Source organism: Bactrocera neohumeralis, chromosome 6 (genome assembly GCF_024586455.1).
Source record: "Bactrocera neohumeralis isolate Rockhampton chromosome 6, APGP_CSIRO_Bneo_wtdbg2-racon-allhic-juicebox.fasta_v2, whole genome shotgun sequence".
Lineage (NCBI taxonomy): Eukaryota > Metazoa > Arthropoda > Insecta > Diptera > Tephritidae > Bactrocera > Bactrocera neohumeralis.
In genome coordinates this window covers 4,928,074-4,953,441 of record NC_065923.1, presented here as the reverse complement: position 1 = coordinate 4,953,441, position 25,368 = coordinate 4,928,074, and the positions used below count along the sequence as shown (strand labels likewise).

The following is a 25,368-nucleotide window of genomic DNA, read 5'->3' as shown; positions in this document are numbered from 1 at the left end:
AACTGCACAAATTTTATTAGCAGCTTGAGATGCATTTTTGCCTTTATCGTAGTAGTACTGTAAAATATGCCGTATTTTCTATTTATTTTGCTCCATGTTTGCGACGCTGTAACTCACGAACGACTTAAAAGAAACGACAATCAATCAAACACGTGTTAGCGCGTGAAATGAGCTTTCCAAAAACGTATAGCATGACCCGATGCGACGAATAAAACTAAAACTACGCGTTTTCAGCGCAAACTAGCGAAAATACCGCAAGACTTTTTTGACAACCTAATATATCCATCAGAATTATTTTTCTTCAAAACAACACATTTTACAAAATTTATATACCTCCCTGTACCTGTTTCTGGCTAGACTTATTCACACATACTATATACTGTATATACGTATGTAAATTCGCTCATTCACAACTTATTGCCAAATTACATCTATTACGTCTGTACAATAAAATAAACCGCGCTACTGAATTCTCTTACTGCAACGGGAAAGTATAGCTTATAACCTTAAAAAATTAACTTATTCAAATTATATGTTTTCCGAGTTATTCTACAGTGATTTCTATTTATTATGAATTTTCCATCTTTCGCTAAATTAGAAACCGGTCTTAAATAACTACTTAATGAGTTTTAGCAGCTAAACGCTTGTCGCGTTCCTCAGCAATGCTCAATTTAACACCCTTGCCCTTTGGCAAAGAAATGTAGGGTTTATTGCCCTTGCCGATGATGAAAACATTTGTCAATCTGGTGGCAAACACATGTCCTTGCGAGTCCTTTACGTGAACGATATCGAAGGAACCGGGATGTCTCTCACGGTTGACAACAGTACCGACACGACCCAAATTTCTACCTCCAGTGATCATGCAAAGATTTCCTAAAACAATCAACATATGAATCTACCGGCCTTTTAATTGATTTAGCACATGGTATTTACCTGAGTCGAATTTGATGTAGTCAGTGATTTTACCGGTGGCAATGTCTACCTGAACAGTATCGTTGGCCTTGATGAGGGGATCGGGGTAACGGATGGTTCGGCCGTCGTGTGTAACCACGAATGGAACACCCTTGGCACCGAGCTGTGTCTTCTTGACTTTGCACAATTTGTACTGTAGAGAAAAGTGAAATAGAAATTATTTGCTATGTTTTTAGAACTAACATGAATCTCCATAGTTCGTCGAGTAATTTTGTAATTGCACGTAAGTGTTACCAAAGTATCACAAAAATCAAGACATTCAGTGACCGTCGTAACAAAAATTGCTTTTGGCTTACTTTTGAACCACATATATGTGTGGAATCATAACTATATGGTCTTCGATCAAGCCAATTTATTTGAATCTTACTAAAGCAATGAGTATGAAACATACCTTGGCTTCCTCGGCAGAAATGCGGTGAATGGTGAAGCGGCCCTTAACGTCGTACACCAAACGGAAGAATTCACCAGTTTTTTCAATGGTGATGACATCTGTAATAAAAGATTTCAATATAATGATATACAATATTAACAAATTTGAAAAACATTACCCATGAAACCAGCTGGATATGTTGGGTCGGTACGGACTTTGCCGTCAACCTTGATCAGACGCTGCATAACAATTTTGGTCACCTCAGCACCATTCAGCGCATACTTTAGACGATTTCTCAAGAAAATCATCAAGGGCAATGACTCCCGCAATTTGTGTGGGCCACTGGAGGGACGAGGAGCAAACACTCCTCCCAATTTGTCCAACATCCATGCCTTGGGTGCTGCTAAACGCTTCAAATGCTTCTTGGGACCTCGCGCCTGTAATCAAAACACACTGATACATTGTCACATCTCACTATCCTTTTAAATATAATCATTAGCCAGCTGCGAGTTTCACTACCAAAGCACCAATAGTTCGCCATTTCACTCAAGTATCAAACAACAAATAGCGACAACAAACTATTGGTTAACTGCACGAACCCGTACATTAAACTTTGAAATATTAACATATACATTAAGGCAGAATGTTCAGCAACACTTTGTAAATTATTCAATAAATTGGTATATTTAAAACGTACGATGGCAGTGAATTTCCCCGGCAACTTTTACACCACCTACCATCTTGTCAAAATACGTGAAAAGGAAAGGAAGACGGCAACGCAGCCGGATGTTAATCGACTTTTTGACAGTTCGCTTTGTTGTGATTATGCGGTGACAGTTCAGTGGAGTGGAGAGTATTTTCTCCGGCCAATATGGATATAAAGCGACACCTAGATTTCGTGTTTTTCATAGGGTGAAGTATATTTATTTTATATTTTATATATTCTTTATTTGAAATTAAATGGATTTATGAATTAGCTTCAAGCATAGCAACTTAAAAATAGGAGACATTCAATATTTTATGTATCTGCAATTAGTTAATTAATTTTAGTTATTTAAATTTTGTTTTCATCCTCAAAGACATTCGCCACATTTCTAAAGGAATAGAATCATTCCACAGATACAATAAGCATATGTATATTAGAGAATGTTAATAAATATAGAAAGCGCAAATATTAAACGATTATGTTTTAAATTGTGGCTTTGCATTAGGAACTTCAAAAAACACACTTTGAGAACTATTCAGCGTTATTTAGAGAAGAAATGAAGAAACCCGGTGTACCTATTATTACTATTGCGCGAAAGATGACGCTCCAAAGAGCTGATTGAAGTAAAAAACGTTATTTTACATTTTCAACGGAAAACTTTTTTTTTCAAATACACAAATAATTTTACCTTTTGTTTAAATTTTCTGGAATGAAACGAATCTTATTAAATGTATTTTTAAATTTTTTTTATTGTTTTTGCTACATACACTTTCTGCTTGTTTTCTTTTCGAAACCCCGTTTCTTAATCAGGATTTTAGGATTTCATAAGATTATTGTTAAGTCAAGTAAATTTTTAATTTGAAGTGATTTGACTACATTTAATCTGTTCATTAATCTCGACTGTCCTCACCAGTATTTATAAAAAGGAAACATTGTATGTCGCACTTTGTTATGAAAGCATTTCTTGATTTGGTAAGTCAATTGCCAGGTGTTTGTTTATATTTTTGTATACCATAATCTTGCTTAATCCAGTAGATTAGTGAGATAATCTACTCAGCAGCTTAAAACTTGTAGCTAAATGACGGTCGAAACACGTTAGTTGTATGGACATACATATATACTTGTACATATATTTAGAGACAGACTTACGATTTTAAAGAGTCTGTGTCTGTCTCCATCTCCGATCAACCTGATGAATAATTACAATTTTGCCAAATTGTTGACTCCCCTTTTTGCTCCATTAAGGAAAATATAATGTATACAAATTTTTCCGTAGTAGTTATGTTTATTTGTTTGTTTCTTTGAGTTGACAAACGTGAATGCATTATATAATATATAATCTACTTAAATAATAGAACCTAAACTTCAAATCAATCAATTAAATGTTGACAACTCTCAACAGAATGTAGAATCTTGTATGTAGCAATTAAATATTGTATTGTTTGCTGTTTCTGTTCAGCAATTATACCCAAATCTTTTCCAATTGCTCATTCTGTAGCTATTTTAAAAGTAGGCATGTATGTATGTTACAAATTTCTTAGCATGCGATGATAAATATTTTCAAAACAAATTTCAAGATGTTTAACGCAAGTAGGATTCGTTTTGAAAATTAGATCTCATTGGGGGTGGTGTCTCCAAAAGTCCTACTTACCTAAAGTTATAGTATTAATAATTGTGTGGGCTACAAACTAAATTATTCTGTGGAGTACAAAAAAATAATTCAGGGGAAATGATAAAATGTGGAGCATACACATTATCCAGTCGTTTCTGCACATGTCTGTCTACCATTGTTAATTCAGGTCTTTACTCGTTCTTTTTCATTGATTTTAAAGCCCTTTCACGCAACTGCTTCTCTAAGTCTTCATTTACTCCTCCTAGAAGTAAAGATGCTGATGTAGACTTGCCGGTACGTTCGCGGACTTCATCCTCCTCGTCACTGCTTGAAGAGCTATCAGCCTTTTTGTTCTTCTTCTTATGTTTCTTGTGTTTCTTACTCTTCTTGGTGTGTTTTTTATGCTTCTTATGCTTTTTCTTTTTCGACATTGCCTCAGCTTCGGAATCCGAAGAACTATCATCGTCTGAATTACGTTTTGATGTTTTCTTTGCCTTCTTTCGTTTCTTCTTTGAAACTTGTTCATCATCTGAATCCGATGACTCGCGCTTGGATTTTTTCAAACCAGAAATAGAAACTGCACGTTTACGAGAAGCGGTTTGTTTCGATTTCGAGCTAGCTGTTTTGCTTTCTGACTGTTCTTTCTCAGAATCATCGCTTGAATTGGATGAATCGTTATCCCTTGGAGCATGTTTCTCGACTACTATCTTTTTATGTGCTTTCGAACTACTTTGAACCGCTACTTCTGGTACTTCGTTTAGATATTTGCCTTTACCGCGGTTGCTTTGCACATCAACAGAATTCCGCTCTTCTCGATTTTCTTCTGTGTGTGTATTCTTTTCTTTGCGCCCAGCCTTGCCACTTGATGGTAATTCTGCCGATATCTGACCTTTGCTTGATCCTTTAGAATTCGACTTTTTCTTAGCTTGTTCATCGTCACTATCATCGTCAGATTCGTCGTCACTTGTTACTGACTTTCGTCTTTTAGATTTGGTACGCAATTCAGAATTTTTCATCCTTGACACTCTTGTTTTTTCAACTGCATTACGCTCCTCGTCATCTTCACTGTCATCACTATCGCCGGAGCTATCTGAAGACGAGGAATAACTTTCTTTACGGTTCTTTTGTGGCTTCTTCTCTTGCGATTTCTTTAGCGCATTTTTCTGAAGTTTTTCACGTTCGTGAGGCTTCAAAAATGGTGACGGTGTGCGAGACAAACTCGAACTGTATCGATCACGTAACTTCTCGTTGCGTAAAGTTGAACCAGTAGTAGCGACAGCGGCTACAGCCAGCGGAGCTTGCTTCTTTACTTGGTGAGATTCACTTTGATTTGAATCCACCTTTGCTTTACGATTTTCACCACGTTCTTCTTTGGATAAGTCAATGGTTTTGACCGAGGGACCTGCATATTCAACAGATGATCGTCGTCCTGAATGGATTATAATTTAAAAAATTTGGTCAAATTTTTCTAATGTGCATAGTTACCTGAATTTTCACGAGCTTTTGAAGTTTTTTCCGAAGACTGACTGGAGTCCCGACCGCTTCTATCGCGGGACCGTATGAGACTTCTTGAACGGTCTCCGTTGTTTTTAATTGGACTAGTTTGTTTAGTTGTGCTGGGCTGACGATTCGCTGATTCTTTGACAGGTTCATCGTCTACCTCCCAATTCGAACTCTCTGATGAGGCTCTGGCTTTTGGTTTTTGAACATTGCGGTTATTTTGATCCCACCGACCGAAATTGTTTCCTCCACCTCGATCACGAGAGTTGTCACGCATTGGAGAGGATGGTCGGCGATCACGTGGAGCTGGACTAAATCTTCGTTCTCTTGACCTTCTTTGGTACTGCATATTTTGGGGAGGAGAGAATCGCCGCTGCGGAGAAAATTTGCGGAATTGATTTTGCATCGGTGACATACGGCGATCGCGATCACGTTCGCGCGAGTATCTGCGCTGTGGTGAGAAACGACGATCAAAGCGTCCTCCAGGACCACCTATACCTCCTCCTCCGCCCCCGCGACCTCTGCTCGGACTGCGGCGCCAGAAGTTCATACGACCACGATTATTTCCTCCACCTCGACCACGAAAGTGCATCATTGGAGAGCGGCGTCGATTAAAACTGTAATATAAAAAAATTGCCATAAGCAAATATGTATATATTTTTCGAAATATACATTCATATATATGTACATATGTATGTATATCAAACAAAATATATTGCTGTATTCAAAATATTACTCACCGTCGGGGTGAACGCGAACGTCGCATAGGAGAACGTGATCGATTTCGTGATCTAGAACGATTACGAGATTTTGAACGGCGACGAGATCGAGAACGTTGATTGCGTCCACCGCCGCCACCACCATCATTTCGCGGACTTCGGTTATGTGGTGAGAATCGTCGACCAGGCATGTCTCCTCGTCTGCCTCTATTGTCCGCCATCATTCTTCGCCCACCGTCTCGATCGCGCTCACGGTCACGTTCCCTATCCATGGAGCTCGCTGAAGAATCACGATTATGCCGGTAATGTCGCTTCTTTTGAACGCTGTTCTTGTTGCGTCGTATCTCGAAGTCCTCTTTTCGCTCAGGCGATGGCGAAAGACTGGTGTTTCGTGAGCTAGATCGACGTACGGCTTTTTTGTTTAAACGTTCAGAAGCTCTTGACGAACGGGAAGAAGATCTTGAACGTGAACGTGAACGTGAAGACACAGCACCTCTTACTGATCTTTTACTGGCGGACCTATCAAAATTATAAATTATATTACATAACTTAAAGCCATTTTATGATATAAATGTATGTATAATTAGAATTTGTATTAAGATACATACATATGTAAGTTTAAAACAAGAACCTTAAAGTTTATTTTTAAATAGTTTTTCCTTTATTCACAGAATATACTTACTTTTAAATATTACTTTATAAATTGTTATATTTTTCAAAATTGTTTTTCCCTTATTTTTGGAAATATAAGAACAATTTATGTATATATAAAAGCTTCAAATAGTGTATCCCAAAAATGTTTGTTGTCAAAACGTATTATACGTATACACATGTAGTTCAGGATATACCAGATTATTTTGTTTTTCGGTATCAATGTAAAACTAAAAACATATTAACTATAAAATATTGTTCTAACATTTTAAATTAAATATGTGTAGTTACTTTATACCAAAGATTTTATATATATTACCTTGAACGAGAACGGTCTTTAGATGATTTGCGTGCCGTGGACTTTTTGTCACCATCAGATACACGAGAGCTTTCACTATGATTCGGGGAGGGAGTACGCTTTTTAGTGTCGCGCTTTTTAGCAGGTCCATTGTCTTCATGCCCATTGACAGGTGTATGTGGATTAGAGTGTCGCGAGCTTGAACGCTTCCGATAGGGAGATGAAGTTGTGTTTTTGGAATTTCTTACTGCCGCTGGGGATGACTTTCGCTTTACAGGTGATTTTGAACGTGATCTTGATCTCGATCGTCTATCTTTCGAACGACGACTTTTCGATTTCGGACTTTGACGTTTTTGAGGCGAATTAGAACGTGAAATCTGACGTTTCTTACTTGGTGGCCGTCTAACACTACGATCCCTGGAACGACTACGAGTGCTGCGACGACGACGACGATCTCCGCCAGATGATCTTCGCCTCGGTGAACGCGATAGTCGCCTTCTATCTCTTGGAGAATTGCGGCGTCTTTGCGGTGACGAATTGCGCTCACGAGATGATTTTCGCACCACTGATCTATCTCTGGAGCGTTTTCGTGGTGATCGATTGCGTATTTTTGATGCGGCCGCTTCTGCTGCTGCAGATCTTGCACTAGCATTTGGTGACCTGGAACGATCACGCAGTAAAGCTGCAGCTGCTGCTGCCGCAGCATTCACACCGGCTGAATTACCCCCCTCAAATTGCTTGCTTTGGGAAACATTACCTAAATTAGTTTCTTCAGCCGAATTCGATCTAGATTTAGCTGATAATTGTGACCTAACCTGCTCGATAGCGCTCAATGTACTTGGTGGTAACTGCTGCTCACGTTGACTCATTTCATCACGTTGTCCATCGTTAGAGCGATCTCTACCGGTGCGTCTGTCACGATCGCGATCCCGATCGCGTTCATTATCCCTATCGCGATCCCTGTCTCTATCCCTATCTCGTGAACGCGAACGATCATTTTGACGTTGTTGCTCTTCCCTCTTAAGTATCTCATCTTTCTTTTGCTGAATAAACTCGGCAGGGATTCCACTTTCGCTCTCTTGTGCAGATAGTAACAAAGACCATAATTCACCCATAAACTGTCGTGCATTTTTTCCATTTAGAAATCCTGTCATATTTATTTGCATCTTCTTTGGGCAAGGAAATTTTTCTTCCTCCAACTGATTGTAAACAAATTCAACCACAACATCGTCTTCGATGTGTAAAATATCCGTGATTTTTTTGCTAATCCATGGGCGCAACACATCTAGTTTCACCTTTGACATATCCACACGTTTATTTAAGCAGTCTCCAAACTTCATTTGCTTCATTAATTTCTTCTCCTTGTCGCTGAAGCGAGTGTCTTGCTGTTGGGTGGTGCCCTGGAAATATTTATTGTTACCGAATAAGTTAATTTTAACGAAACAGAATATATGTATGTAGTCTCAAAATTAAAAAAAAAATAATACATATTTCAACACATCCTGTCACATCCCTTTACTTTATTCCAGAAAAAAATTCTTTGACATTTTGACATTCTTTATTACAAAAGAATGATTTTCACTTTTTCCCAAATAAAAATCTAAGTGCAAATTAGTGATAATCTTATGAATATTTTTATAAATGTGCGTATTTAACCAATTCAAAACACTGGGAATTTATATGTTACGACAGATAGCAACCAAAATCATTATTGGAAGTTTTACATTGACTTTTAAGTAATCTAATGCTTAGGATAAATATTTGCACATTACTCCATCACGATCACCAGCGATTCTTTTCGCTTAAATTAACGTTGCTTGTGTAATTTACTAGAAAGTGATGAACCTTAAGTAAATTAAATTATCTCATAAAATATGAAACTATTTTTAAATAGTGGTAACTATTTAATAATTTAACTTCACATCCAAAAATGTCTTAACATGCATTTAAAGACATAACCTAATTTTTCATATTATTTGTTTATAGTTTTAACTCGCATAGCAATAGACGCGTAATCAACCTCTGGGATAACTTATTCGCAGAAATATATTTAATATGTCTCTGTAAAACATATTAGATTAAAAATACGATAAGGTGTGAAACGCATTTTTCTCTTAACATAAGTTCGTTCATATTTTCAATTTCCTACGTTTTTTTATGTTTAATAGATGATGTTTTGAGATGACAAAAATCACTTCTAAAAATTGTATACATTTAATTATTTGATTAAAGGAAGTGATGTAATATTAATTTCAATCTTATATATTTAAAAGTAATCACACTACTTACCGTGAACATCATTTTCAAGCAGTTTTTTTTAACAGTTGCGAGTGGCTTACAATTTTATAGATATCCACAAATGAGCACCTTCACGTCATGACAGTGTTTCAAAAAATCTTCCTTTAATGGATTTGGTTCAGTTATAGTAGTTATATACCTTGTTCTTAATTACTCTCAATTAGTTGTTTCTGCCACACGGAAAAAGTTGCGCCCGGCAACTGGGGCTTCAGATACGCACACGGCGGCAAGCGTAAAATTCAGCGTTTTGAACAGAAAAAACAGGAGGCGGGGGTAAGTAACCACATTCGTTATTTTAGCACACAAACTAACCTCAAACGTTATCAACTCAGTATAATAAACTTATTTAATATATTTCCACAACGTTTATTCTAAAACTCCACATATTTTTACTTTATTATAGCAGTAATAAACTTTTTTCGCACATTAAAAATTTTTCAATGCGGCCTGCTGCACTGCAAAATGGAGACGACGCAACGAAAAATTCAACGAAATCAGAGCTGCCATATTCATGAAGGAAAATTAATACAAAAGTAATTACAAAACGAAGAATTCACAATAGCTGCTGGCTAAAAATAACTACAGTTTTGTAAAATCCATACAATACCTTTGAACTTTAATAAAATTATATATATTTGATATTTATTTAAGTTTATATGCAAAAAGTGCTTATTTAAAGTATTCTACAATTATTATTATAATTCAAGACATCGGTATTGAGGATCATCTTATAATTAATGCATTCATTTCAAAATCTTGTGTCATATTTTTTCAAATGGACTAATATTAAATGTTGATAAAATTAAAACCATAATTGTGTAGAAGCATTTCATTTTTATTCCCTTAAAGTTATGTGTTGAGAGTTTTAAGCTTCTCTGTAAATACATACATATATTTTCAGCCGAAGCTAAAGAAGAATGTCAAACGAATACGTCAAACAGGAAGGAACAGGAAGTTTAAGCGCAAATCTAGTTGAAGATACAATACACAATACAACAATAATATACCAATGTAACACTTTGCCTCGTCACAGTAAGTTACTATAATTCTTTACTAAATACAACTTACTACAGAGGTGTTTTAAGCTATTTTAAGTATTAATACGAATAATATAATTGAGATTATTTAAATGAAGTGTGAAACTGTTTCCCAGAACTTGCCTTATTTAATTAATTTACCTCTATAAATTACGATTGACAAGTCTATCGTCTTGATAGGAATACATATGAGTCTGCCTCTCATTACCACACCATATCCGTTTCCAAATCATAAATGTAAATAATAGACTATAAAAATATATTAAATTGTTATTTATTAAAAACGCTTCAGAAGTAGACTAATGTTTGTTGATATTATGGTTTATTAAAATCATTTATTTATTACAAATGTTACAAATACATGCATACATACGTAAATGCAATATTCAGTTTTCCTCCTTAATTCTTATACTACATACATTCATAGTTTTTTATTTCATTTGCAAAAAACAAATCCGCACTTGCGAGTACGTTTGGTACGAGTGTACATACAAGAATATTAACGCTAGCTTAACACATAACATATTATTTTCATTTATGATAGATATTTGTATTTATTTGCATATATGTCATTAGCATAAAACAAATTAAATATAATTTAATAGAGAAAACTTTTAAGCAATCAATAAATAGGCAATCTTAAACCTAAGCTTTTGTTCGTATATTTAATTATTTCTGATATACTGTTACAGAGAGTCATACATACATTTGACTTATAACGAAACCCCTAATAACAAATCTATGCGATCAAAATATCGTATTTAATTTAGCTTGTATGTACTTTTATTATATGTCTGTATGTTTTTTTATCCTGTTTACATTGTTTTGAACCAAAACACCTTGCAAACAGACAGATATGTGTATATATGGAAATACAATACTTTAAAAAGAATATTTTGAAAGAAAACCTTGTATATCGAAAAATAATTGTATTGCTTTCGTTATTAGAATGGCGACACTCATATATTTTCTTTAACCACTTACATAATTTTAGATTTTTAAAGTTATGATAGATATTCAAGTAATTTGCTCTTCAATTAAATTATTTGTAAACAACATACAACTATCCTAGAGAAATATATTTACGCATATTTATCTCAATATGAATTCATAAATATGTATATTTATAATAATAAATATTTTACGACTAAATATGTTTGTATATTAATAACTGTAAATTCAACAGAGAAAACTTGTTGAATCGATCGTATTTAGAGTAAAAATGGGCATTCGTAGCAAATATAATACAGCGAAAAGTTACATCATTTATGCGTACAAATGTCCATTTTAAACAGTTTACTTTATATGTAGTTGTGTAGCAGTATATCAGATATTAACAAATTAAACTTTTATTTGGTTCTGGAAATAAACTAAGGTATCATATTTGGCTCCTGCGCTGCCCCCGTAGAATATTTGGGTTTGCATACACACCCGCTCTCAACCAATACGTAGTCCTGACCAGTCAGTGTGACTGGACCCAACGGAATTACAAGAAACAGATACGGCACATATGTCTGAGTGCATTCACCACGTACAACGTCACATTCACCCGATCTGGGGAGAATAATAAATGAATTATTAAAGTATTAAAATATATCAATTGGAGTTATGGAGAGTTGCAAAACAAATAAGCTCTGACGCGCTATTTTTCAAAACTCTTAAATACATCTATTCAGAACACAGCTTTTTTCAGCCTAAGAGCTAAACTCGCTTGAAAGATACTAGAAGTGTAAATTAGAAAAATATTAAAGTTACGGAATCATCTTAAAACTCATGATGGATCAAGAGTTAGGAAATTAATTGCTACAACTACTAAGCTTTTAAAAAAATATCGTTTCTTATTGAATTTTGCGACACATTTTCAACACACATCTTTTTTCTTTCTTATGAAACCGACTTACTCGCAAACTTCGAATACGACTTGTTGTAACAGATCAGGGAACTTTTGAACAATGGTAACAGGCTGTCCAGATGTCAAACTGACTCCATACATTGGCGCCGTCGTATTGTAGCGTGTTTTGCACAGCCTAGATGGTGTTTCTCTGCATTGACTGACAGGTGCATTTGACAAAGAGCGACCTATGTGATTTATAAAAATTTAACAAAGATTTATAAAAGTTGCCAGGTATCAAACTGATTGAAATAGCTCACCAAAACGGTTGTTGGTGGGAAGATCATTATTGACTTCGTCATAGGCACGTAGTAAAGCATTCGTTGTTATCGCAGGATCCAGCGTTGAGGGGAATTTACTTTGACGCCCACGCCTGGAGTTACCGTTCCAATTCGAGAAGGTTCGTGCCACAGCCGCACTGATGAGAAAAAGGAAATTATTAATAATTACTTTTTTTTAAGCCTAACCGCTTTTCTTATTTTACCTTGGATAGGGCGAGTTGTTCGGCCCCAGACAATTGGGAGAATCAATTAACGCATCGCCGGACAAATATTTTAACCCCGCACCGCCAGTACATTTCTCGGCCTTTTCAGAATCGTAATTTGACCAAAGTGCCGCACTTGCAACGTGCATGCTTAAAGCAATTATAACAATAGCCAACTTCATCTGTAATAGAAAAAAATTTAATATCAATTATACAGTTAAGTTGAAACAGGAATGAGAAAATAATTAAAAGGATGTATGAGGAACTAAATTGAAATCTAGTTTCGTTTTTATGAGGTAGTTTTAGCTGCACATTATTAGATCAATTCTAAAATAATACCCAATATTGTGACAAAACACAAACATGTTAGCTGATAGAGATTGGGGTTAAGTTACAAAAAGTGTGAGGTTTTTCCGAGTAATTACGTACATAAAGACGCCATTATTTTGGAAATTTTTAAAATATTTTTCAAATATTTATTGATCACAAAAACCTTTTCTGCGAAAGATGTATGGTCTTTTGCGAGTAGTTCAGCGAATTAAAAGACAGCGGCTGGGCTGACCAGGTCATGTCGTACGTATGGACGAAAACGCTCCAGCTCTGAAAGTATTCGATGCAGTACCCACCGGGGGAAGCAGTGGAAGTGGATGACCTCCACTCTGTTGGAAGGAGGAGGTGGAGAAGGACCTGGCTTCGCTTGGAATATCCAACTGGCGCCACGTAGCGAAAAGAAGAAACGACTGGCGCGCTGTTGTTAACTCGGCTATAATCGCGTAAGCGGTGTCTACGCGAGTAAAGAAGAAGAAGATGCTATAAAAATACACCTGTGAAGAATATTATAACTTCGGATTAAGGGGCTTTCCAGGTTTTTATTTATTTCAATAAATTAATTTTCTGTCTGCCTGCTGCAACCTGAATAAAGTTATTACTTACGCTCACCAGCGAAACATCTTAGTATTTTAGCAGTGAAATATTTGCTTAAAAAATCATAAAATCAATTATGCCTCGCCATTTTTTAACTCTATATCGAAAATCACACATACTATATAAAGTGTTTAATTGTGCTTATATGCAGAACTAAATGCCTTTTAAATTATAAAAATTGTTATGAGTTTTTTGACTTCTGTAACTCTTAAGTGGCATAAACCGAGCTCCGAGTCAAGAATTCACTTTCGTTTGCTTACAGCGCTTTGCTCTTCTTTAGATACTGTTAACACTTTGCTATAAAACTGTATGCATATGTATGTATATTAAGTGTAAATATGTGTATAAATTTATTTATTGTAGCTCGTTTTATTAACATTCAATTTTGTTTTACTTTTCGTTAGTTCGTTCATTGTCTAAGAAATAGTTGGTGTGAAAGTTAAAACGCGAAATTTTATCCATACATACAAACACAATACATAGACATATGTACACAGGTAGCTACATACATATAAATGAAGAGAGTGGACTTGTTTCGCGATTTTTTGATTATATATGGCGATCAATTTGAGACTTCTTTAAACTTTATAGGTCAAGCCAAGTTAGTGAGTGTATAAGCTCATTCACTTTCACTACAAACTTCCTCTTTTAGAAGTTGTTAATTACGATTTTATGCGAAGAGCAAAACATGTGTCCATGTACACATGTGTGTGTATGGTATATTCATATATTTAAGTTTGTAATTCGCGTGACGTGCTGCTGATGCGCCCACTGATTACAGTCTCCTTTTGGATAAAAATCAAGGGAAATAAAATATTCTGTTATGATTGAAATAAATTTCTTTTTCGCCATATGTATCGAAAATTCTGCATAAGTAGTCGATCTATGCATAGAGTGTAAAAGTAAAGAGGAGCAAATTAATTACTTTTATGAACCGAGAACTCAATCAGCGCCGGTGAATATTTGCTGCATGCCGCCCCACTAACCTCCATAAGCTTAGAGTGTTTATAGAATGCAAATGATACGATAATATTGGCTGGTATAATATACCCACGTATACATATGTACATACATAGAAACTCTGTGAACTGACAAGTGATCGGCATGCAGTAAGGCTTGAGCATGCGAATACAACGAAAGACTCAAGTGACAAACTTTCTTTTCTTCTCAAAAACGTACGCAGTGGCGGCGAATGTCCATTCATTACTTTTGATTTTATATTTTAAATTTTTTCCTACTATTCCAATTTCTCTCAACTGTACATGTTTGGTAAAATAATGAAGGGAAAATCATATAATTGCTAAATTTGCTTGAATTTTTATTTGCACTTTATTTGTAGTTGTTTGTAGTTTAAGTTTCATTTGCCCCGAGAAACGAAAGCGAAATTCTATTATTCAATTCTTTATATGGCCGAGCCGTCGCCTTAATGAAGAAGACGATCAAGTTTGCTATTACATTCGCCCATCAAACTACCGCCTCTACATACATACAAACATATATGTATACATGCAAATGTACGCGCGGCATGCAGAGTCGTTAGTCTGCCGTGTCTATATGATTTAGTGGCTATAGTACTAGCTACCGCACATACACGCACATGCTTCGTAAATACCCGTTGGTATGTACATTTGTATGACTTAATGGCCTACCGTGTGAATCACTCTCGCCAACACCCGGCACTTTCATCTCACTGCCTACGGTACGACTCATAACGGCACGTTATTTTTCGATGATTCTCTTCTTCTTCGCTTTTTTACTGTAGTAAATGTACAAGTTTTTCAACTCGATTAAAATGTAAACACTATTTAATGCAATAGTCTTTTACATGTAATTACTTATGCATATAAATATATGCTTACTTGAACATTGCAGGTGAGTACATACTTATGCAGAGCCGCTTAGGTAAATAGCCTGCGATGAAGGGCAATGACATTTGTTGTCATTGAATTAATAGCTTGTCAAGCAAATTTTTTATTCTTTGCTTTGTTTTTGGTTTTTTTAATATCTAAGATGACCAACCAATGTTACCGTATGTTTTATTGCTCGAGTCTACCAAATGAGACTTTCTACTTTAGTCAATCGTCATCGTCATAATTATCAGTTACGAAGTCAAAATCTTTTTTCTTCGGCTATTACATGGTTTAAAGGCATTAAAGTTATACAATGAAATGCCGTTAATGCCACACACTAACGGCAATGTTAAAAAGAAAAGCTATGTTTTGAGATTTAATAAAAGAAAATAAAAGAAAGAGCAGTAATAAAAACTCTGTTTTACCAAATTCATGTTTATTGAACAACTTTCGAAAACTATTAATGCTCAAAAGGGTTTCGTTTTTCATGACAATGCGTGTTTTTGGCGAAAAGCTGTTTTTCATTATAGGTACTGAACCCCTGGTAATTTTACTTTTGAATACTGAGATATATTAATTGGAGCTGACTAGTAAGCTTCAAGACTTTATAATAACATTATATAAGTTGTTGAAAGGTTTAAAATAAAATTAAACGAAGGAAGCGCTTACTTTGAACAGGATCTCAATTACACGTATAGCATGACAAAAGTTGTGATTAAAAGCGAAACTACTTATTAAAAATTTATCTTGATGGTCTGAATCATAAAGAGATTGTTCGCATAACTTTAAGCCTTTAGGCATCCTGAATAAAGTCAAAAGGCATTTGGTTGTCAATAAAATTGCCAAAATGACTGTTACTGCAAAACAGCGACGAAAAATAAACCGTTGATAAAAAAAAAACACTTCCAGCATAATTTTCAAATAAAAACGAGCCCTAAACCTGAATTACTCCAAAAAACCTTATGAAATTTCCTTACTTTTCTTAGTTACAATAAAATATCTGAAAGGTGGCTGCGTTAACCTCAACTCTGATAAACTTTTCGAATAGATAATCGACGCTGTTTTACTTACATGAAATTATAATTTCCCTTTCCAACGCAACTGAATAAATATCGACATCTAAATAATAATACGAACAGAATAATCAAAACAGGCACTTTCGTTTTTACACACTGACCTGGTATCATATAACACAATTGGTTAAACCGCAATCAAATTAATTCATTTCTTGGCTTCTTACATATCACCATTATACATACATACAAATTGCTTCGGTCATTTATTTACCATTTAATAATTTCGTATTGCATATAAATACTGATCCATAAATGGGTGTAACTTTTTCATTGGCTTTCGTTTGATCAGTTTTCTTAAGCAGCGAATGAAAGACTTATGCTTTGATCCATGGAAGGTCTTTCCGTCAACACGATGGCACATTGTACAAACATACCCCCATACTTACATACCATACATATATCCGCACGAGCAAAAATCAACACGCGCGCGCGTCTGTTAACAATCACTCTGTTCTATTCGGGCTATCTATTGTTGCCATGAAAAGTGCGAAGACATTGTTGTACTTCTAAGCTTTTTGCTGGTCACACACATCTAACATTCCATAGAAAGAAAACACAACAGAACTAAACTAACTAACACTACAGAGCATAAGAACAAACAAAACAAATAGACAGAACAAAGAACGGCTTAAGCTATTTCTGTAAAACCCGAGAGCTGTGGCATGTTTGGTTCGGGATCGCTATTGAGTCTAATGATAAGCTGACTTTTACAGGCTATAAGAAATCTCAGTTAGCAACTAAGTATAATTATTTACAAATATTTTCAAATAATAATTATTTTCAAATAATATTAAGACTCTCAATAAAGTCCTTTGGAATATATCATATTTGCTTCAGAATATTCAAACCAATATATATGAAAAAGAGCATAATTCAATGCAAAAATTTTGCAGAATCTTTTATTATAAGAATTGGTTAATTGATTATTTGTTTTCATTAAATTGAATGGTATTGGCAATTACTTTTTTGACATTCTGTTGATATTTTTTCCCCATTTCTGTTACTTTTTCATCATTTGGTTCCTTTTGGGAGTTTTGGGAATTTATTACATAAGTATTTCCTGATTATTAGCTGCTCCTAACAATAGAGAAAAAAGCTGTTGTTGGTATTCCGATTGTTTTATTCGCGACAGTTGATTGACAACTGAGTACCAAAAAATTATATTTTTCGATTCTCTAGGTTCAAAGCAGATAGAGGTGCGATTTTTCTGCCTCTCTGAAAGCTTTCGGGATTGACGACACCAAGTGGTGACCGCATGCAGTATGTTTAGAAATATACGCATACGCACCAAAGATACTGGCACAATGTGGTATATAGAAAATGACAAACACCGTTAGATTGAGGTCGATGACCCATATATGGTCAAGTGGAAGTAAAAATTGTATTGGCGATCAAAATTAAATACTCACGGCTACTGTTCGGTCAGAAATAAATACCAAATAACGATAACAAGTATATTTGTATGTATTATACATATATGCAGTTCAGTGTATGTGTGTATATATACCTGTATTCAGAGGAGTTCTTAAAGCTTATGTTGAACAACGGAAGAGCATAGTGATCTCTATTCTACATCCGCGCACTTAAGTGTTTGTGTGTGTGCGTGGGTAATAATGAATGTGTTTGCTTGCAATTAAATCCATTAACAGCTATTAGTATCGAAGCCTCTTGGTGATCGCTTGTCGCTTGTTACGAACTCTACTAAATAAATGTGGCTTTGCAGCTGTATATGTACCATATGTTTGTTTTAGCATTTCCGCAACACATTTCAGTAAGGAAATGTAATTTGGATTGAAAGTAGACTACTGATAATGACGTTTTTTCTTGGTTTTGCTGCTTTTCCGTTTGACATGTTAATATAAAATAAACAAAAAATCGTTGATAAGGTGTGCTAGCTTTTTTATGTAAGTTTTATGAGACAAAAAATAAGGTAAACTTGGTTTTCAGACTTTAAAAGTTATCAATACAAATTTAACACTATGCCTGTCTGTAAACCTTAAAGCTTCCTTCGTTAGCTTCGGAGTTCATTTGAACTATACGAATTATTTCAACCACAATCAATCGAATTTCTTGATACACGAGTGCAATTCCTAAGCTCTGGTTAGTTCCAATTCAAGCTTTGAAGAATATTTTAATCGATTATATATCTAACTTTTTAGATAATCATTTCAGAAGGACTATATATAGCTCCATTAAAAATATTATAAGTGATTGATTAGGATATTAAGTTTCCGTTGAGCTATAGTTTAAATCATTTTTCCTCAAATCAGCAGTTGAACACATAATATTTTACAATGGATAAAGCTTCGCTACTTCATTTAGTATAATAATAATTTAATTCCATTTTGGGGCCGAAATGAATATTTCAAGTTACTGTAAACAACACAAGGCGCTCGTATGTCAAAACGTTCCGAGTGTATATACTACCAAAAATGTTAAACTTTACGTTAAGGTTGTGAGTTGCCCGATTGCAGCAATAGGGTTTCTAAATTCCAAAATATATAAGGCAACCTACGTAATTTAATATACCCTCAACAGACTATATTAAGTATGCCATGAAATTTTTAACACCTTGATGGAAACATTGGAGACCTTATAAAGTATATATGTATGTATTAGGCATCTCTGTCTGTCCGTCGGTCCGTCTATCTATAAATACGCGTACTAGTCTTTTAGTTTTTGAGTTACCGATCTGCAGTTTTGCACACGTCCCATTCTACACAAGAAGTTACCGTGTTTTCTTCTCTTTTAGTAATCTTCGCTACCTCGCTCCAGCTGCACCAGTTCAAGTTCGTTTCTTAAGTCTTTTGAATATCTCGCCAGCTAACTTTTCCACCGACTGATAAAAGCTTATCACAACAATAATAAACTATTGCAAACAAATGTGGACAAGTTAATGAATAAGATGTGAAGAACAGCCAACATTTACTCGATAAGCAATCTTATTAATATTCAAATATTACATGCAATAATTATTGAAAATAACGCTACCTCCGCTGGCTGCCAAAAGTTTAGCGCACTTCCATCTATAATACTTTTGAGCAGTTTTAATACCGTTTTGAGTTGTCCCATCTTCTGTAATGGCTTCCGGCTAAATAAACAACCCACAAACTTCTTTACAGTCCACCAGACACTTCAACATGTCTGCACTCACATACATTTTCTAGTCATTTAGCACTTTTACGCTTGAAATCCATCACAGTACCGGTTTGTGTCGCCTAACGTTTAAAGTGATGGCATCGAAGATGACTGCATAACGCTTAAGTAATTTGTAAAACCAGTCAACAGAAATATAAAATTTGCTACTGAAACTTTAGAGAAGAAGAACAGACATATAAAATGTACGACCTCATAAATGGTGTAATTTTTCAATACCCGTTGGTGGTCAACTCTCTATTATGCAGAAAGAAGCGAATGCGGATAGGAGCCTCGTGACATTGCTGCTTTAAGAAATAATATACCCAGAGAGGGTTGCAAAATAACGTTAGAAGAGTATATAGTTGTCAGGTATGGAGAAATAAAGCATAATTCTCTACGCTCTAGCAACTAAATAAGAGATGATAAAAACTCAATAATGTTGTGTGAAATGAGGGAATATTGTTATTCTCTACCAAATTCACAGAAATGTTCCTGTTAAAAAATACCCCGCACAGTAACTAATAAAATTTTTAAATTTCCCATTTTATGGTTGATTTGAATGAGTGCCTTATACCATTGACTATGGTTATTAACGGTTACACTCAATATTATAGCAATATGCACAGTGCTTTGAAGACAAAATGTTCAAATATTTGGATGCTTCCATTTACCGTTGACTCCTATGGTCGTGGGAATTCTCCAACCAGTAACCAGTTACTTTTACAAACGCCTTAAGCAGGAATTTCACTTGTGCATAATAGTTATTTCCCCAAAGCCGCATATACACACACACACACACACACACACACACTTACCTGCGAGTATTCTCAAAGTGTAAGCATACACAGGTATTATGTACATTGAGCAGTTAAGATTGATGTTGAATGCTGTTCGTTATGTGTATGATGTGATGACGGAGGAGGCTAATGTTCATTTTCCATCACATTTCCACAACAACAACAAGAATAACCCGCCAACTTGTGCGTTCGTATCAAAACGAAAGTCTCGAAGCGGTACTCGACATTGGCACTACGCCAGTAATTACTGCCATTTGACACCAAATTTTCTGAAATCTCTGCAACCGCTTCAGCACCAAAAAATGTTTGACCCAAAATACGTGTTTTTTCACCAAAAAAAACACTCGAAAGACGCTGTTAATGGGTTGGGCTTCACGCCACTACGCTTGAATATTTTAATATTTTTTATAATATCGTATGTACTTACAGTAAATGTATGTGTATGTAAATATGTTAATTCGACTGCGGGCTTCCATTGCTCTTTCTCCATGAATATGCTTAACCTAGTTTCTTACTCTCCTCGCAATCACATTTATTCGAAATGAATCATTCGAAAAATTATCTCGCTCATCATACGGTTGTACGCAAAAATATGTATGTGTGATAATGTTCTCATTATCAGCATTAAGATCATTTCAATAAAGCAGTATATTTTGATTGAATTCAATTGGAAACAGCAACGCATGAAATTTCACTTGCAAAGTTATTATTTTATTATATGTATTTACTGTTTTAAATTAATTTGAAATATTATCGCATTGGCTCTGTGAAAAGTCTTTCGAAAATTGCATTAGTAAAGAGGCTTAAATTCGATATTCTCCCCTATTGACAATCTTTTATAATACACTCATGGTATATATATAGCTCAGATTACCCTACAATATTTGTTTTTAAAAAACTTTGCCAAATCATCCTTCAGCGAGTAGCATTCTGCTGATATACTCCTCGATTTTTACCTAAAACTCGTGCTTTAACCATTAAAACCATATTGTCGAAGCGGAAAGTATATTTTGTTTGGTTTAAATTGGTTTAATTGCAACAGCGTATAAATACGAAGCAAACATTTCCCTACCTAAATATGATCGATACGCTGATTTCGTTGGTTTGGTTGACTTTAAAGCCTCCCTTCAAATACTATATATGATTATATATGCATACATACATATGTATATCTTCCAAACGACTCAATATTATTTCTATGAAATGTGTTACCATTCATCAATTGTGGCAACTTTATGTAGTTATATATATGTGTATAAATTAATACGTATAAACTACAAAAGGATTTGAAGAAAATGATATTGAAGCGAAAAAAAAATATAAAAAAGATTCCATACAAAAACTTGATTTCTATCGTTCAGTTTGCAACTATATGCATCTTGGGAATAAAAATTCTTAGATCGATATCTCAAAGCAGGAGTAGCTCGTACATATACCGACAGACCGGCAGACGGATGAAGCTAAATCGACTATGATCGTCACGCTGTTCATTATTACTATATACTTGTATATATATTTTATTAGGTCTTAGACGTATCCCTCGGGGAGTTACGATCTTAATATACCCTCATCAGCGTATAACAAACAAATATTCTGGCTGATGCTCTCTTTTGGCACAATCGGAATCCAAGCAATTTTATACACACGTATACTATATATAAATCATACAGTGGCCGACTTATTCGGCATAAGGTTTGTCAGAAAAACGAAAATCATTACATTTAGTACATATATGGGAGTTGGGGTAGTTTCGACGCGATTTTATCTATTAACTCTTTTGGTGCCACATACTAAAAAAATGGTCCCTGGGTTTCATTAAGATACCTCACATACCATCACCAAAGATATGGAGTAAAGTCAGCCGGATGTTCGATAATCCTAATATTAGCGGCCAAGGTCAAGTTTTTACCCAATTTTATCTATTTTAGTCATACAGACACAGTTATAAGTAAAACACGTTCTGTAATTATCATTAATATAGCTCAAATATTGGCCGATATATGCAGCATAAAATCACCCGGAAGTTACAAAATCTTTATATTAAATGTATGGTGGCTCAGGGAAGTATTAACCCGATTCAACAAATTTTTTAACGCCAAAAGTTCCTATTGTTAGGAAAGGTCTCTCTCTAACTGGAGTCAACATATCCATATATTCCATTATATTACTTACTTCTTGATTTTGTGTACAGGAATCAAAAGGGATTTAAAATTGTGCCATATGGGAAGTAGGCGTGGTTGTAGTCCGATTTCGCCCATTTTTACACTGTGGCAAAGGAATATGAGAAGAATCGATTGGTCGGGACGCGAGATATGTGATTTCACCAAAAAGTGGGCGAAGCCTCGCCAATCGTCCAATTTAGGACAGTACCGTTATATAAGGAATGAGCTGGGTTAGCTTCTGATTTCATCCATTTTCACACTGTCGGTTGAAGTTCTTATATTATTTGTGCTAGACATTAAACTTATTAAAGGCGAGACCAATCCCACTTTTTCAAATTTTTTTGGACGCAGGTTCCCCTTGCTACTACGATCGTCTAGACATCCTGATAGTTTATAAATATATATATAACACCATATCTATCTCGATTAGTTTTAGGCGAACGTACAACCGTTATATGAACAAAACTATTATACTCTGTAGCAACACTTTGCCAGAGAATAAAAAGAGCTCTTTCATGATTAAATTTCTTAATTAATATTTTTATGCGCAAACCGCAAACTGCTCACAGAATTGTTAGGAAACTAAGTGGCCAGACAACTGAAAAAAAAACAGAAACCACCTTCACCTGCTTTTAAAGAAAGCGTTGGAAACTTAAATACATGAGTCTTGCCAGCATCAATATGAATATAGTACATATATACATACATGTGTGTAAATAAAGTGACTTCTGAACAGTACTTTAGAGTATATTTCTGCGATTTTCTTTATTCATATCGACAATGTTGATCCTTTGAAAAACTTTTTGTTAAGCTGACTTTTTTAACATACAAAATCCCGCATAGTTGCCTAAATATGTATTAATCTACACTTATATATTTTACATTCTTATGTAGAGATGCATAATACATAAATAAAACAGTAAGCAGACAAAATTGTAGAAGACGATACTGGTTTGCCAGCGAAGAAGAAACCGAAGTCGGGAACAGCAGTAACAGAATTCAAGACGTTCATGGCCATAATAGCCATGCACCAATACAACACCAACATGCTGCTGCAATGAGCAATAAGCGGTGAGCAGAGAATCAACAACATCCATTTTCTACACGATTTTCTCCCTGTTCGTTTTTTAATGGGGTCACTTACATTGGTTATGCTTCTCCAAAAGCACCGGTATGCCATTTTGGGTAATGCGCGTATTTGTTGTACAGCAGATAGCTATTTCCAAGAAGACAGAACACAACGTTACAACCGAAGGGGCAGCTCTCCACGAATGCTTTTCTCAAATTGCCTTTATATTATAAATGTAAACAATTCAAAAAATGTGCACATTTACATAAAAAGAAATCTCAATTCACTTTTCACTTATCGATCACTTAAATCATATGTACGTGTGCATGTGTGTGACTTTTTTGAATTCTTAATTATATGTTTATTTTCTCTTTTGAGCCAAGGTTTGAGTTAATGGTAAAAATATTAAGCGGAATTCCGTTTGAAACGCGTAAGGAACGACGGCAGCGATCAGCGAATGGCAATTACGAACGTTTGCTTTACAATACACGAACCGAACTAGTCGAGCGCTCACCTTAGACTGACGGTTAAAATATCTTTTACGATTTCTTAAGCGTTCGCCTGTGATTTGGAGCCAGTTCTTGTCCAACAGCTGCTTGGCGTTGCTAGCGAGCAGTCCCCCAGCTTAATGATTTGGTCGCTTGGTTGACTTAGCAGGTTTTTGTGCTTGCGCTCTTTCTCTGCCACAGGAACTGTGTTTTCTTCTTTTACCACACACACCACTGCACCTCACGCTATACGAATTTCTTCGCGGTTATATCCACACACACACATGCAGGCATACATATATATATGTACAGGTGTATAAATAAGTATGTGTGTGATGAAGCTGAAAATTTCTCGCGCTTCATTTTCCCATTCCGTTTGCCTTGATAGCGCGACCATGCCTTTAAATTAATTTTTGTTATTTTTCAACTAAACATATCAAAAAGCCAGACTTACATACGTAATCGCTGAATAATAGTAATAATAATAATAATAATAATAATGGAACATTTTATTTAAGTAGCTTAATAATGAGACAATGAGTGATGCTATGATATTTAAGTACCTGAGTAGAGGTAAAAATTGCAAGTACTCCTTACAAATGAATATGACATTTTCGTAGAAATATGTGAATTTTAAACCCTTCTTTTTAAGCTGACAATCTCAAGTCAACATCTTATGTATGACAGAAAAAACTACAAACAGTTTATTGCAAACAATGTTGTGTATAAAGTGCGCAATTAATTTTTTAATTAGAAATGAATTCCTTTTAGAAAGCTCTGAGAAACACTGATTCTATGACAAAAAGATTTACATAATAAACTCTTATTGGAGCACAATGAGTGCAACGATGGCTAAAGCGGGACTTGGAAAGGGCAGACAACTATTCCACCCCCCTTTCGATCAATAAACGACCTACTAGCCAAGTGTTAATTGTTGCTCCAAAGTTAAATACTCTGTTACTTATATGTATATAATACGAGGGCTGCTATATATATTCTGGCCTAGGGCAACACTAAGTGTTGCCAGGTGCAATCTGACATTTCCATTGGAAAGTTTGACATTTTTTAGCATAACATCACTCAGAACGTTTTGTCATTTAATCGTGAATTGTTTTATTTACAGGGAATTAAAAAATTCATCTCGGCCAAAAATGGAATTAACTCGTGAACATTTTCGTGCGATCATTTTTCACAACTTTCGACGTAGATTATCACGACAAGAGTGCATCGATGAACCAAAATCTTTGTATGGCTATGAAGCACCATCCTATAGCACTGTGAAAAACTGGTACAACGAATTCAATCGTGGCCGACGCTCGCTCAAAG

At 35.1% G+C, this 25,368-nt stretch overlaps 3 protein-coding genes and 1 non-coding gene across 5 annotated transcripts; all 4 read right to left on the bottom strand.

Annotated features, from left to right (window-relative positions):
• Positions 1-528: 528 nt before the first annotated feature.
• Positions 529-2,148, bottom strand: LOC126761392 (40S ribosomal protein S4). The gene is made up of 5 exons (XM_050477506.1): positions 2,080-2,148; positions 1,521-1,779; positions 1,364-1,461; positions 934-1,105; positions 529-873 (listed from the first exon to the last, which is right to left on the bottom strand). Exons 1-5 carry the CDS (start codon positions 2,080-2,082, stop codon positions 620-622), a joined length of 786 nt encoding a protein of 261 aa, XP_050333463.1. The 5' UTR covers positions 2,083-2,148; the 3' UTR covers positions 529-619.
• On the bottom strand, positions 1,182-1,326 carry LOC126763837 (small nucleolar RNA psi28S-3327). Its single transcript, XR_007667694.1, has one exon. It is a non-coding gene; the product is annotated as a small nucleolar RNA psi28S-3327 (small nucleolar RNA).
• Positions 2,149-3,307: 1,159 nt separating the features above from the next.
• LOC126761127 (serine/arginine repetitive matrix protein 1) lies at positions 3,308-9,606 on the bottom strand. 2 transcript variants are annotated; one of them, XM_050477073.1, is made up of 6 exons: positions 9,281-9,606; positions 9,118-9,228; positions 6,850-8,228; positions 5,901-6,398; positions 5,146-5,777; positions 3,308-5,089 (listed from the first exon to the last, which is right to left on the bottom strand). In XM_050477073.1, exons 2-6 carry the CDS (start codon positions 9,127-9,129, stop codon positions 3,852-3,854), a joined length of 3,759 nt encoding a protein of 1,252 aa, XP_050333030.1. In that variant the 5' UTR covers positions 9,130-9,228; positions 9,281-9,606; the 3' UTR covers positions 3,308-3,851. The 2 variants fall into 2 exon arrangements, with proteins under 2 accessions (XP_050333030.1, XP_050333029.1); XM_050477072.1 differs by having other exon boundaries at positions 9,118-9,606.
• Positions 9,607-11,313: 1,707 nt separating this feature from the next.
• Positions 11,314-24,028, bottom strand: LOC126761340 (uncharacterized). The gene is made up of 5 exons (XM_050477405.1): positions 23,630-24,028; positions 12,539-12,720; positions 12,315-12,472; positions 12,065-12,242; positions 11,314-11,717 (listed from the first exon to the last, which is right to left on the bottom strand). Exons 1-5 carry the CDS (start codon positions 23,663-23,665, stop codon positions 11,534-11,536), a joined length of 738 nt encoding a protein of 245 aa, XP_050333362.1. The 5' UTR covers positions 23,666-24,028; the 3' UTR covers positions 11,314-11,533.
• Positions 24,029-25,368: the final 1,340 nt, after the last annotated feature.